The sequence below is a fragment of the Oncorhynchus mykiss genome, chromosome 10 (genome assembly GCF_013265735.2).
Source record: "Oncorhynchus mykiss isolate Arlee chromosome 10, USDA_OmykA_1.1, whole genome shotgun sequence".
In the NCBI taxonomy this organism is placed as follows: domain Eukaryota; kingdom Metazoa; phylum Chordata; class Actinopteri; order Salmoniformes; family Salmonidae; genus Oncorhynchus; species Oncorhynchus mykiss.
Genome location: NC_048574.1, coordinates 50,034,450 through 50,049,479, shown reverse-complemented (window position 1 = coordinate 50,049,479; position 15,030 = coordinate 50,034,450). Strand labels below are relative to the sequence as shown.

General features: G+C 42.6%; 2 protein-coding genes across 2 annotated transcripts; both read left to right on the top strand.

Annotated features, from left to right (window-relative positions):
* Positions 1 to 547: 547 nt before the first annotated feature.
* Positions 548 to 4,424, top strand: LOC110533140 (claudin-4-like). Its single transcript, XM_036933319.1, has one exon. It carries the CDS (start codon positions 1,013 to 1,015, stop codon positions 1,685 to 1,687), a length of 675 nt encoding a protein of 224 aa, XP_036789214.1. The 5' UTR covers positions 548 to 1,012; the 3' UTR covers positions 1,688 to 4,424.
* A 7,376-nt stretch (positions 4,425 to 11,800) lies between these two features.
* LOC110534205 (claudin-4-like) lies at positions 11,801 to 13,669 on the top strand. Its single transcript, XM_021618925.2, has one exon. The coding sequence runs from the start codon at positions 12,301 to 12,303 to the stop codon at positions 12,949 to 12,951; it is 651 nt and encodes a 216-aa protein (XP_021474600.1). The 5' UTR covers positions 11,801 to 12,300; the 3' UTR covers positions 12,952 to 13,669.
* Positions 13,670 to 15,030: the final 1,361 nt, after the last annotated feature.

Genomic DNA, 15,030 nt, shown 5'->3' with positions numbered 1-15,030 from the left:
TACAGTGTTGGTGTGACTCCTTTAATGTACATCAGTCTTTCTCATCCTTTCCTGTGTGGGAACCACTTGATGAGCACAATTTTTGCTCCAACCCTTCCCTAACACCTGTTTCAAGTATTCAGGGCATGGTTTGTTAATTAGTTGAAACAGGTGTGTATGTTAGTCTAGGGCTGGAACGAAGGTGTGCACACCCTCAAAGGTCCCTAAGAATGAATTGTCAGCATGCAGCCCATTTTTACACACGTAGGCCACAGTAAACACACACACATGCACAAACACGCGCACATATACATGCATGCGCACATGCACATACACATACACATACACAAACACACACACACACCCTAACCAGCTTTGTTTCAGTGTCCCTGCCTCCTTATCATCTGGTTACCCATCAACCACATAGCAAGCTCTTACCCATTAACACCAATACACACCACAGAACACAGTGCTACTGCAGGCTAATGGCTAACCCATAAATACTACTCCCTTTTATGAGGAGAAACACACACACACACACACACACACACACACACACCCTCGCAGTAAACATGGCCGATGTCCAGGCAACACCTAATCGTTTGGCCCTGATGTGTGATGTCATGGCTTAGGTGGGTCTGACCAAGCTGCAATAAAATATATCAAGATAAGAGTGGACAACTCCTCACCCGAAAGCAAAGAGACAGAGATACACACACACACAGAGAGAACACACTTTGAGAAGCTTTCCTTTCTGGATACTAAGACAAGGGAGAGGTGAGCTGCTAAAGACAGAAGGAGACAAGAAGGAAAAAAGGACTGCATACAGGGGAGAAAGACAGTGTGAGGGGTTAAAAGGTGAGAAATAGTAACAACCAAGAAGAGTGAGAGAGAAAGAAGAAGGAAATAAGGCCAAAGTGAGAGTCTGAGATAGGGAAAGAGAAGAAAATAAATAAAGAGACTGAGAAAGGAGCGTGAGAGAAAGAGGAGTGCCATCTTAATCCTAAGTGAGACTTAATTGTAGTGCGGTGCGATGGCGTCGTTCGCTCTGGAGCTAGTGGGTGTGAGCCTGTCCGTGCTGGGCTGGATACTGAGCGTAGTGAGCTGTGCTCTGCCCATGTGGAGGGTCTCAGCCTTCATCGGAGCCAACATCGTCACAGCCCAGGTCTACTGGGAAGGTTTATGGATGAGCTGTGTGGTTCAGAGCACAGGCCAGATGCAGTGTAAGGTTTACGACTCCATGCTGGCCTTGCCCCAGGACCTGCAGGCTGCCAGAGCTCTGTCTATGGCCACCATCATCCTGGGGGTCTTAGCTCTCCTCGTGGCGACCATCGGAGCCAAGTGTACCAACTGCATCGAGGAGGAGGGAGTGAAGGCCAAGGTGGTGTTGTCCGCCGGAGCTGCCTTTATCCTAGCTTCGCTGGTCCAGCTGGTGCCTGTGTCCTGGTCAGCCCACATCATCATCCTGGAGTTCTACAACCCTATCATCCCATCGGCACAGAAGATGGAGATCGGGGCAGCGCTGTACCTGGGCTGGGCCGCGGCCGCATTGCTGCTGCTGGGGGGGGCTATCCTCTGCTGCAGCTGCCCTCCTCAGGAAGACAAACCAATGACAAGGTACTCAATCCCTCCCCAAAGCCGGATGGCGTATTCCGCTGCTCCAAGGTCCATGGCCCCCAGCTCCTACAACAGGAAAGACTATGTGTGAGAAAAGGAGGGGAGGGGGGGGGGGGGGGGGGGGTGTTCAACATGTCGGTTTATTTGTGGGTTTCTTGAGAATATAACGGAGTGTTTCAACAGTTTGTTTAAATATACCAGGACCATGGGCAAATTATTTTACTCATCCTTGCCTTCATGGAAAGGGGGATGTATCGACCACAGGGCGGCTTAAGGTGACAAGAGCTCATTAATCAAGTTGACTCTTTTTCCTCTGAGACTGAAAAAAAGTCCACCAAAACAAGATGTATGTTGTTTTATACTTCTGTCTGGTTTACTATCAGTTGTCAGGCACTCAACATAACTGAGTGCTTTTTATTGGCAATGAGTCACATTCCCAGAGGAAGTAACTACAATAACTCCAGTTAATAATTTCTTATACAGTTTGTTATGACCACAATTATTACAAGATACAGTATATTATACTGCATCTTGACTACGCATGTCATTATATAATAGATATTCTGATAAAAAAAAACGTCATGGCAAGTTGACCTACAGCTGAACTTAATGTTTATATCATATTTATCTGAACTTTTTTGTTTTTGTTTGCTATTCTTCGTTGTAGTGGTTTGAATCACTCATTTCCAAATGTTACATGGAATATGTGAAACCTTTGGGTTTTGTACTGTTGTGAGAAGAAGAGGTAGGACATTGCAAAGCTTGTATTGTATTGTAAATAACTGTTGTGTATACAGTTTGCAGAAAACTATTTCCTTCAGTGGATAAATAGGTTATGTGTCCAATCAATCCAACAGACGTTCCAACAAAGCAAGATACTTGCAGTAGGACTAGGAAAATAGATAAATATATTTTATGATACATAAATACCAAAATATACTGTGCAGGGTTACTGGGGCTCAACCAAACAGTCTGGTCAACAGCCATAAACTATGAAGAACAACGAGCATTGACAGTAGAGACATTGTTGGGATGGAAGCAAATCTTCTCCCCATAGAGTAACCCTGTTTTTAAAAAACGGCTCATAAAGAAGTTTGGAATATGAATCTGTTTTTGTTGTAGACAGCCAATCTGGGCTCTGTTTTATATTGTAAATTATTTTGAAATAGATAACCTTTCGATGGTACGTGTAAGTGTTACTACTGTAGTGTAAATGGTCGACCTCTGCCTGACAATATTGTGTTTTCAGTTTGATTAATAAATATCAGTGTACAGTTACAGCCAAATATATTGGCACCCTTGCATGTTTCTTAAAAAATTACCTACAAACTTTTGGTCTCCACACCTTACTGGATTTTCAACATTGCAGAACTAATTATATTTTGGTAAACTTAAGGTTACAATTTTGAAGTAGAAAATAAAGACAAATGGCATTGATAAAATTGTCACCCCGGAACTATTACTTGGTTTGCAAATCCTTTGGCGAAGATAACTGCCAACAAATGCTTTCTTTTAACCATCAATACTGTAATGGGTGTCGTCGTCTGATGAGGAAGAATCAGACTTTTTTTTTGGACTTTTATTTAAACTGAACACTAAAACAAAGTGCAAACCGAAACAGTCCTGTCAGGTGCAGAAAACACCAAACAGAAAATAACTACCCACAAACATAGGTGGGAAAAAGCTACCTAAGTATGGTTCCCAATCAGAGACAACGATAGTCAGCTGTCCCTGATTGAGAACCATACCTGGCCAAAACAAAGAAATACTAAAAATAGAAAAAGGAAAATTGAATGCCCACCCCAAATCACACCCTGACCAAACCAAAATAGAGACATAAAAAGCTCTCTAAGGTCAGGGTGTGACAAATACGCTTGCTGCACCTTTCTACTGGCAATTTGTCCCACTCTTCAGCAAACTGTAGCAGTAAACTGCTCTAATTCTTCATTGTTTGAGGGGTGCCCTCCACCAAATGCTGTTTTGCACTCTCACCATAGGTAACGATGTGATTCAGATCTGGACTCTTCACTGGCCATTCCAAAACAGTCCAGCGTTTCTTCTTCATCCATTTCAGGGTGCTTTTTATGTGAGTTTGGGATTGTTGTCCTACTCGAAGACTCACAACCTTCAAAAGAGACAGTTTTTGGACACTGGGTCGAACATTGCACTCCAAAACACCTTGATAATTTGCTAATTTCATGACGTCTTGCGCACATTCAAGGCCCCGACGTCTTGCGCACATTCAAGGCCCCAAGCCCCAATTACCAGAGGCAGCAAAGCAACCTCACAGCATTATTGAACCTCCCCACATACGTTATTGTGTAGAGGGTGATCATTTCTTTGAACACTTCTTTTGGTCGTTGGTAAAAATAGGAACACCCCACCGCTGAAGGAGACACAAGAAAGCCTGATTGAACTCAAAAATCCACCTAAACAAGTTAAATACTTGGGTAAATGTTATGTGGACCAATGAAACCAAATTAGAGCTCTTTGGCAATACAGATCAACACTGTGTTTACTGATGACCAAATGAAGCATTCAAAGAAAAGAACACCCTCCCTGTAGTCAAAGATGGTAGAGGTTTGATAGTGCTGTGGGGTTGCTTTTCTGCCTCTGGTACTGGGGGCCTTGAATGTGCGCAAGGCATCATGAGATCAACAGATTATCATGTGTTTTGTAGTCAAATGCTCAACCCAGTGTCCACAAACTGGGTCTCCATTGAAGGTTGTGGGTCTTCCAGCAGGACAATGACCTCAAACACACATGAAAAAGCATCCATGTCACGCCCTGGTCTTAGTATTTTGTGTTTTCTTTATTATTTTGGTCAGGCCAGGGTGTGACATGGGTTTATTATGTGGTGTGTTTTGTCTTGGGGTTTTGGTAGGTATTGGGATTGTGGTATAGTGGGGTTGTTTAGAAAAGTCTATGGTTGCCTGAAGTGGTTCTCAATCAGAGGCAGGTGTTTATCGTTGTCTCTGATTGGGAACCATATTTAGGCAGCCATATTCTTTGAGTGTTTTGTGGGTGATTGTTCCTGTCTCTGTGTTTGGTTTGCACCAGTATAGGCTGTTAGGTTTTCGTGTTACGTTTCTTATTTTTGTATTGTTCGTTTTTCATCTTTATTAAAGATGTATAAAAATTACCACGCTGGTCCGCCTGTCCTTCATCGGAAGAAAACCCTAACAATCCAGGAATGTTTAAAGATGCAGTATGCAAAAATCGCTCTGCCATTTCCTGGTTGCTAAAATTCTAATAGTTTGCCTAATTTCAGTTTATGTGACAAAACAAGCAAGCATTTAACCGCTGTAAAATATAATTTCCAAAACCAAAAAGGTTGCATTTTCTGCAGTTTGAAGCTGGTGTACAAAACCGAAAGTGAAAGACGCAAAAAAACTAACTTAAAGCATAGAAATAGCACACATAGAACAGATACTCCTCTTGTTAGATTTACAATGAGAATGACAGGTCTACAACACATTTTTATGTGGATTTGGTTGGGTTACCCCAAAAAGTTACATATTGCAACTTTAAGAGATGCTGGACTGGGCCCAGATTCCCAATAGCGTCTTAAGTCAAAATTCATCGTTACAACGTTCGTAGGAGCACCGTTAAAGCTGTTTCCCAAAAACACGTGAATTAACGTTGCACTTGAAAACGCTAGTAATCTAACGCCTGCCTCAGACCACTCGTAGAACAGCTAAGTGTGTTGTTAGATGATTTTTTGCCCTCCTGCATCCCTTTATACACAGAATATATCAGTTAAACATAGGATCACATGGTTTATCCATCTCTTTATGACAGCCTATAACTTCAGTATAAAGTTTCCAATGTCTTTGCAATGGTTACAAACAAGCGACATAAAAAGAAGCTTAAAAGAAAAACAGATGGCTGCATTGAAATGTAAATATAGTATTTCAATCATATTGGAATATATTTAATGTTCAATAAATGTAGTTATATTTTGCTACTAGTAGGCTACTGTCTGTAATTTGTCTCAATATATTTAATGATGTGCAGCCTAACCTGTGCAGTGATGTGCAAGATCTGTAATTTTGTAGAGATTTTGGGAGGGATAAGCATTAGAATAAACCACCGCAATATTTGCAGCCATAGGTGGTAATATTTCTCTCTAGGAGCTGATCTGTCGTTAGCATTGTGAAATAATTGCAATGTTAATGTAAGATTTGAATTGAGAATGCTGATCCGAGAGCAACATCCCCTTTCTTTCGATCCTATCAGTATCGACACATGCTCCAACGACGCACTTAGCAACCGCTATCTCTCTGCGCATGTTACATCAGTCAGGCCATTTGAGTGCATTATGTAATTCTATGGAGGACCAATCATAACCACATTGAATAACCATTCTGGCTGCCTTATTTTGTGCTATCTGCAGTCTCTTCAGGTCACCAACACTTGCATTGCTCCAGACGAGGTAATTTGACTATGGAGAGCTTGTGAGATTTGTTCCAGAATTTGCTCTGGCAATCCTTCTTAACATACAGGAGGTGCTGATCATTTTGTTGCAGAGTTGTGAAATGTGTGATGACCAAGATACACAGTTGTCCAGCAGCACACCAAACAGCCTAGTCACTGAAACATCTTCTATGGGAGTCCTGCCAAATGTCAGCTGTAAGGAGGGTGGTTTATTCATTCTGCTCTTCGCACATATTGCCTTGGTTTTCTTTGTATTTAGCACTAATTTGTTTGGGGTTATACAATTTGAAATAATTATCCTGTCAGCTTCAAGATACTTTTGAAGCTAACCTACAGAATTGCCTTTTACTAGAAAGTGGTTTTGTCAGCAAGCATGGTTTCTGTAGAATTGGAGAGGGAGGTACAGTGGGGAGAACAAGTATTTGATACACTGACAATATTGCAGGTTTTCCTACTTACATAGCATGTAGAGGTCTGTAATTTTTATCATAGGTACACTTCAACTGTGAGAGATGGAATCTAAAACAAAAATCCAGAAAATCACATTGTATGATTTGTAAGTAATTCATTTGCATTTTATTTCATGACATAAGTATTTGATCACCTACCAACCAGTAAGAATTCTGGCTCTCACAGACCTGTTAGTTTTTCTTTAAGAAGCCCTCCTGTTCTCCACTCAGTTCCTGTATTAACTGCACCTGTTTGAACTCGTTACCTGTATAAAAGACACCTGTCCACACACTCAATCAAACAGTCTCCAACCTCTCCACAATGGCCAAGACTAGACAGCTGTGTAAGGACATCAGGGATAGAATTGTAGACCTGCACAAGGCTGGGATGGGCTACAGGACAATAGGCAAGCAGCTTGGTGAGACGGCAACAACTGTTGGTGCAATTATTAGAAAATGGAAGAAGTTCAAGATGACGGTCAATCAACCTCGGTCTGGGGCTCCATGCAAGATCTCACCTCGTGGGGCATCAATGATCATGAGGAAGGTGAGGGATCAGCCCAGAACTACACGGCAGGACCTGGTCAATGACCCGAAGAGAGATGTGACCACAGTCTAAAAAAAAAACATTAGTAACACACTACAAAGTCATGGATTAAAATCTTGCAGCGCACGCAAGGTCCCCCTGCTCAAGCCAGCGCATGTCCAGGTCCGTCTGAAGTTTGCCAATGGCCATCTGGATGATCCAGAGGAGGAATGGAGAAGGTCATGTGGTCTGATGAGACAAAAATAGAGCTTTTTGGTCTAAACTCCACTCACCGTGTTTGGAGGAAGAAGAAGGATGAGTACAACCCCAAGAACACCATCCCAACCGTGAAGCATGGAGGTGGAAACATAATTTTTTGGGGATGCCTTTCTGTAAAGGGGACAGAACGACTGCACCGTATTGAGGGGAAGATGGATGGGACCATGATTCGCGAGATCTTGGCCAACAACCTCCTTCCCTCAGTAAGAGCATTGAAGATGGGTCGTGGCTGGGTCTTCCAGCATGACAACGATCCGAAACACACAGCCAGGGCAACTAAGGAGTGGCTCCGTAAGAAGCATCTCAAGGTCCTGGAGTGGCCTAGCCAGTCTCCAGACCTGAACTAAATAGAAAATCTTTGGAGGGAGCTGAAAGTCCGTATTACCCAGCAACAACCACCAAAACCTGAAGGATCTGAAGTTCTTTCCCACTATTCTCTGGTTTGATATTGTCTGTCTCAAACCCCCCCCCCCCCCCCCCCCCCCCCCCACACAAATTAGAATGTCTCTCATTCCCCGAGATTGTATATCAAGCAGTGAACTCCTTCAGCATTCTGTTCTCCAGATGAATTGTCTCAACAGCATTCCGCACTGTATGTACAGTACCTTTCAAAGATGTATTCTCCTTCTTCAGTTTGTCTATTTCCTTTTGGCTGAACTCTAAGCTGGCTGTCAGTTCTGCGATGCTCTGCTGGATTGTCTGGAGCATCTCCAGTCTCTCCAGGTTTTTGTGGATAGACTTCAGTACGTCCCTGGCACAGTCCACTGCCTCCAAGGTGAAAGACTCTCCTTCGCTGGTGACGTGGTGTGAAGAAGGCCGGGCCCGTGACTTCATTGCCAGCGGGCGTATGACGGAGTTAGTGCGGATGCTGCCTTCGACATGTTTCATATCCGACAGGTGGTCTTTAAAGCTTTCTAGTTCCTGGATTGACTCTGGCGCTTCCATTTTTTGGCTTAAAACATTCACTACTACACAGTGTATCCTTGTGGATGGCAATATATGCTCATACTGTAGATACATGGGTTGTTTACATTTGTATTGTTTGTAAACATTGACATTAAACCATACTGTTTTGTTTTTTGGGTTATAATGGGGATGATCAGCAGTTCTATGCTCATGAGGCATCTAGTATGATATTCTCCAAGAATCAATGGGTTTACATTATATCCAAAAGGTACACAAAGTCTTTGCACCAATCACAGATTGTAGCTTTAGAATACAAAACACAATATCAAAGGTAGGGTCCAATTTAACTACATTGTTTGCCGAAAAAAATATAATTGGGTATTCTAAGCGCTAAGGTTAAAAGAGTATAGGAACATTGTTTCCAGAGAAAAGTGGTATTCTGTATTCTTGGTATCTGGAAGTGTGACTTGTCAGATTCAATGAAACTCTCATGTTCTATGACGAAGTTCAATTCTACTTCCTGTCACTCATATTCAAATTCTACATCCTGTGGGGTGTAGCCAATTTAATTTCAACTCATGAGTGACCTCAACCTGACTGAGTGGGTGTGTTTGAGCGGATCACTTTTGTCAAGACGTCACCGCCTTTCAAAGTGTCTTGCATTATGGGGATAAAAATTGACTTGCGATTGACTATATCGACTACATGAACTTTTTTTTAAATCATGGAGTTTTTTTATGAAGTCGCCTTCAAGTCGCTGCAGTTCCTTCCCACCAACTGCACCATGCCGTCATCACAATGTGTCAGTCAATCATTAGGGTGTTTTTGTTTGACCCACGCCAACGTTGCCAAACACGTAACTGAAACATGAACCAACTTTGCAGCGATTGTAAAGCTACATTTGATACAAATTAAAGTGATATTTGAGACCTCTCTCTAACCAATTAATTGTACACAGGTTATGTTTTCAGTTTGTGAGTGTGTGATATGGTGTTCTAGAAAGACAAATGTTTATAAACAATAGTGTAGTGTGGCCCAGCCCCCAAAATGACTCTTTACACTATATCCTTTGTGATGTATTTGCAATGCTGCATTATCTCATCAAATCTTGGGTTGCTGGACCACAAACAGCATAACTGTTGTGTGTCCCCAAGTTTGTCTGTACAACTGCTTTTGTCAGCTGAACAGTGCTTCACGGACAACTAAGGCCAAAGCAGCAGACTAAGCTAACATATGTCATTTTTTTAAGATGTCCATATCCAGGCAGGGTAGCCTAGTGGTTAGCGTGTTGGACTAGTGATGGAAGGTTGCAAGTTCAAATCCCCGAGCTGACAAGGTACAAATCTGTAGTTCTGCCCCTGAACAGGCAGTTAACCCACTGTTCCTAGGCCGTCATTGAAAATAAGAATTTGTTCTTAACTGACTTGCCTAGTTAAATAAAGGGTAAAAAAAACTATTTGATTTTGAAAAAAAGGGTTGATAAAATATTGAATTTGGCCTTTACTACGATAGTCCATATAAACACTCAGGAAATGTTAACGTTTAATTTTTTTTTTTTTTTAACCCCATATCTCTAGCTTAAAATGACAGATTTTGATGGGGATTTCTTTCATTATGTTACTTTAGAAGAATGATGCGCGGGAATGATGATGATGCGCGGGTGCATCAATAGACTCTTAAGGATTTAAAAGTGACTCAATATTAGTTATACTTATGACGGACAACAATTGAAAGTGTGGGTGACATTTTTTATGGTATTTCTAACCTGGCATTGGGTATACATGGATGATCCCTGGCCGTGTAATGTGAGTGTGTATCTAACCGATACAGAGATGAGGGAAAGGAAGGGGATACCTAGTCAGTTGTACAACTAAATGCATTCCACTGAAATGTGTCTTCCGCATTTAACCCAACCCCTCTGAATCATAGAGGTGGGGGAGTTAGTATGCTAAGGGTGTCTATGCTCTTTGTCTCTCACTTTCTCTCTCTGTTTACTCAGAAAACAGTTGTGCAGGTTTTCAGGGATCTGGGAATATTTGCACACACAATTGCTCTGTTACAGGAACAGACACAGAAACCTGCTGGCTGTGGAAAGCCAGCAGGTTTCTGTGGAAGTAGGCTAACATAATAAAGCGACACCAATTCTGACAGGAACGTTAACCTTTTCCTTATTGTCTTTTATTAATACATTCCAATTGGAATACAAACTAAGGAAGAAGTATACAAACTATGGAATAATTACCATTAGAGTCAAGGGACCAAGAGACCGCTGTCAGAAATCACTATCATAAAATGTAATTGTGTACTTTGCTATAGGTCTAGGGGGATCACAGTGTAAGGCGTATTACTCTGTGTCTGTGTCTGTGTCTGTGTCTGTGTCTGTGTGTGTGTGTGTGTGTGTGTGTGTGTGTGTGTGTGTGTGTGTGTGTGTGTGTGTGTGTGTGTGTGTGTGTGTGTGTGTGTGTGTGTGTTTTATCCATGCAAATAAGTAGCCACAGGCCCAAACCAACAACTGGTTTCCCCTCCTACATGCTTTTTTTGTGTGAAATACACCTGTATTCAAACCATTATATGACACTTCCTGACTTGTTCCACCAATTTGGTGCCTTTGAGACAAACAAGTTATAATAAGAAATCATTTTACTTAATTTGAACATGTTTCACTTCGTAAAAATATGTTTTCTCATCTCAAAAATGTTTAAATTACTTTACTATATTAAAAGCCAAATAAAGTAACATGATTGACCGTGCCAAGGTTGATGATTTCATTCTAAATCAGCAATGAATCCCCCTGTGACAGGGAGAATGGAAGCTTGTTCTGTGCACCAGGAAGTGGCAATTTAATGCAAGCTTCACAAACAAAATGTAATTTGTTCAAACATTTCAAGCCTGTATATCTCTGAGTAACAGGGTAACAGGGTTGACGTGTTACTGTATGCATGACCCACTCAGTTTTTATCCACACTATGATTTTACTTTCAGATGTTGAATGTTTCTTTTGAATTTGTATTTATTTAAATGAAGAGTTTCACCATATTAAAATGGTGAGAGTTCAGTTCACATAAAAGGGTTGATCTTAAAACGAGGGACAGACTTAAATGAATCGCTAATCACATGAAATAAATTATAATCTTCAGAAATGACTATGTCAAAGCCACAAAATAACTAGTGCTTTACAATGATGGTAAAAACTTGGATAAAGTGTGCGGTTAAGTGCGTTAAAATATTCCTAGAAGTCACAGAGGGTGCAAGGAGGGACATGTCAAATGCAGAATTTTGGCACTTTAGCAAGTCTTTATTCATGTTAAAAAGGCACTCATTACGCAAAAGGAACTCATTTTGTGGAACGACCCACCTATACCAGCCTGTACCTCAAATATACAGTGTAAATCCAGTCAGAAGACATGATTTAGCATACTTTTCCCTAACATTTAGAGGGCATTATTTCTTCTGAAAGGCATGAAAAAAGAGAGCAGGCAAAGCCAGGGTAATTGTCATTGTCCTTATGTTCCTGTAAGGAACAGTCAAATTACAGGTGAAACCCTCCCCTCTGGCTGCCTCCTCCCTCCCTCCCTCCCTCACTTCTCTTCTCTTCTCTCATCTCTCATGCTTCTCCTCCCTCCTCCACCTCCCCCATCCATCCACTTCTCTCAGTAGCATCTATGGGCAGGTCATTGTTTTTGTGAAGAGCTTGAAGACACCTGTTCTACCATACGGAGACATCATCACCAGGTGACTGCTCCCTTCCTTCTCTCCTGCCTACCCTGGGGTATAAAGGATCTCTGATTATGTGGCAGCATCACTTAGCTACATCACACCCCCACACACAGAGCGAGAAAGAGAGAGCGAGAGAGCGAGAGAGCGAGAGAGGAGTACAAGGAAGAACACTGAACACAAAGAACCACTAAGAAGTTCCAGATTTGGAACAGAATCTTCTGTCTTTGATTAGAATCTCAGCTTGACTGAATCCTCTGTTAGTTCTAGAATTTGTATGCTGGATTCTGGAAGTTGAGAATCTCAGCAGGTTCGAAGAACTTCTTAGTTAAGTCACTTCCTCGTTCCTCCAGGAAGGGCAGGTGTTGGAGAGAGCCAGTCCAGGGAGCCAGCATGTCGATGGGCATGGAGATTGTGGGGATTGCCCTGGGCGTCATAGGATTCATCCTGGGCATCGTGGTCTGTGCTTTGCCCTTGTGGAAGGTGACGGCCTATATCGGAGCCAACATTATCACATCCCAGACCATATGGGAGGGCCTGTGGATGAACTGTGTGACCCAGAGTACGGGCCAGATGCAGTGTAAGGTCTACGACTCCCTCCTGGCCTTGCCCCAGGACCTACAAGCCGCCAGAGCCATGACAATCATCGCAATCACCCTGGGGATTCTAGGGGTGATGGTCTCCATCGTCGGAGCCAAGTGCACCAACTGCATCGATGATGAACCCTCCAAAGCTAAAGTCATGATCATCTCCGGAATTTTCTTCATCCTGGCCGGGATCCTAGTTCTCATCCCTGTCTCCTGGTCGGCCAGCACCATCATCCAAGACTTCTACAACCCCCTGCTGATCAACGCACAGAAGAGGGAGCTGGGGGCCTCTCTCTACATTGGCTGGGGGGCTGCAGCCCTGCTACTGATCGGAGGGGCTATGCTGTGCAGCTCCTGCTCCCCCAGGGAGGAGAAGAGGTACAAGCCCCCCGGCATGGCCTACTCCGCCCCTCACAGCGGGGGCGCAGCGGGATACGTCAGGAAGGACTACGTCTGAGAGAGATTTCTTCACCTGCCTGATTGAATGGAGGGCAGAAAAAATGAAGGAAAAGAAGAGGAGAGGTATCGCTATCCTGAACATTAGCGTGTTTGTTTGCTGTCTGACACAAAAACTAGGAGAGGAATCTCCTAGAAAGACTCCAACATGAAGAAATGTGTGCTTTAATGTTACTTCTTGGCTTTTCCTCCCCTGCGTATTTCTATTTAGTTTCGTTGTTCAGCTTTATAGTGTGCAGGCTTTGGTGACGTATGGTAGAGGCTGTCAAGACCTAGATACTGTACATATAATCCCAAATGGCTAGGTTGACAACTGTTAATTATTTCACAACAGTTTCAATTATAGTTTTTATTCATTCATTTCAAACTTGAGATGACAAACCAACGCCCAGTTGTTTCAGCACCGTACTGTAAATTTAAACTTGAAGGGTCTTGGTTTTCAAGTACTTGAGAAAAAAATCTATAGTTTTGCACAGTATGTGGGCTCATATTTGTAGTGCAGTACTGAGGGCCTTATTGTATCCGTAGTATGCTATTGGCAAGGTAGGATTTTGTTACACTGAAACTTTTAGCTAAAATGTTGCACTGTGTATCACTGACACAGAGGAGGAACTAGGAACTGTTTTTACATGGATTTGACATGGATTTGATCAAGAGATTCAGTTTGTGTGTGTGTGTGTGTGTGTGTGTGTGTGTGTGTGTGTGTGTGTGTGTGTGTGTGTGTGTGTGTGTGTGTGTGTGTGTGTGTGTGTGTGTGTGTGTGTGTGTGTGTGTGTGTGTGTGTGTGTGCGCATGCGTGCGTGTGTGCGTGCGCGTGTCTTTTGAATGTATTTGACTATGAGAGATTGTGCTAGGTTCATGATACAGCCTCAGGTCACATTATCATAGATGTCTTCCTCTTCACAGTTTCACTGTATTTAGGTCAATGTGTGTATATGTTTGGTGTAATAAGATTTTTTTTTTGTACAAACAATCATATATTACATAGCTTTTTTAATATCATGCATGCTTTGTGTTCAGATTTTTTTCTCAGAAATATTATGATACTGTGTCTGTACTGTCACTTGTAAAGGAAGAAGACTATTCCATTTGTATAGTTGTGCAGTGTGTAAAACCATGATTCTAATAGGAGGGACAGTAAACCAGGATCATTATATGTAGTGATGAGATAGCATTGAAAATGTTAATTTTGTCTTTGTGTCATAAGCAATCCATGGTTCCTGCCAGTGCTGGGTAAAGATATGAGGGAGTCATGACCCTTTCCTTAGGACCATCTGGCAGAACGCCCAGAATATGTTCTATGAATTAAGATAGGAGATGGCGCCAGTCATATGCTGGAATCAATCCGATGAATCATGTTTATGTTGGTTTTTATGTGGCCGCATATAAGTCACTATGTATAGAGCTCACTTCAGACTGGTAATTTCTGCATCCAACTGACTGACCTCTCCAGCTTGCTGAAAATAAAGAGTGATTCATGTAATATTGACTTCAAGTGTATCGCGTTTCAGGTAAGACCCAAATGCAGTCAGTGTCGAAGTAACAAAAGTTTATTACAAGGGCAGGCAAAACGACAGGTCAAGGGCAGGCAGAGGTCAGTAATCCAGATAGGGTACAAAAGGTCCAGAACAGCAGGCAGTCTCAGGGTCAGTGTAGGCAGGGGTCAATAATCCTGTGTCGTGTGGCAAGGTACAGAACGGCTGGCAGGCTCAGGGTCAGGGTAGGCAGAATGGTCAAAAGTGGGAAAAACTAGAAAACAGGAACTTGAACAGACAAGGGGAAAATCTCTGGTAGGTTTCACGAAACAAAATTAACTGGCAACAGACAAACAGACAACACAGGTATAAATACACTGAGGGGAAGATTGGCGACACCTGGATGGGGGTGGAGACAAGCACAAACACAGGTGAATCAGGGAGTGACAATACCCCTGCACCTCTCTAGGGGTGTCACCTGGTGTCCAACCTGGGTGCATACCTGGCTGACCAAGGTGCCGGCTTTGGAAATCCGCGATGAGGCCTGGGTCCAGGATGTCCCTAGCGGGGACCCAGCACCTCTCCTCCAGAACATTACCCTCCCA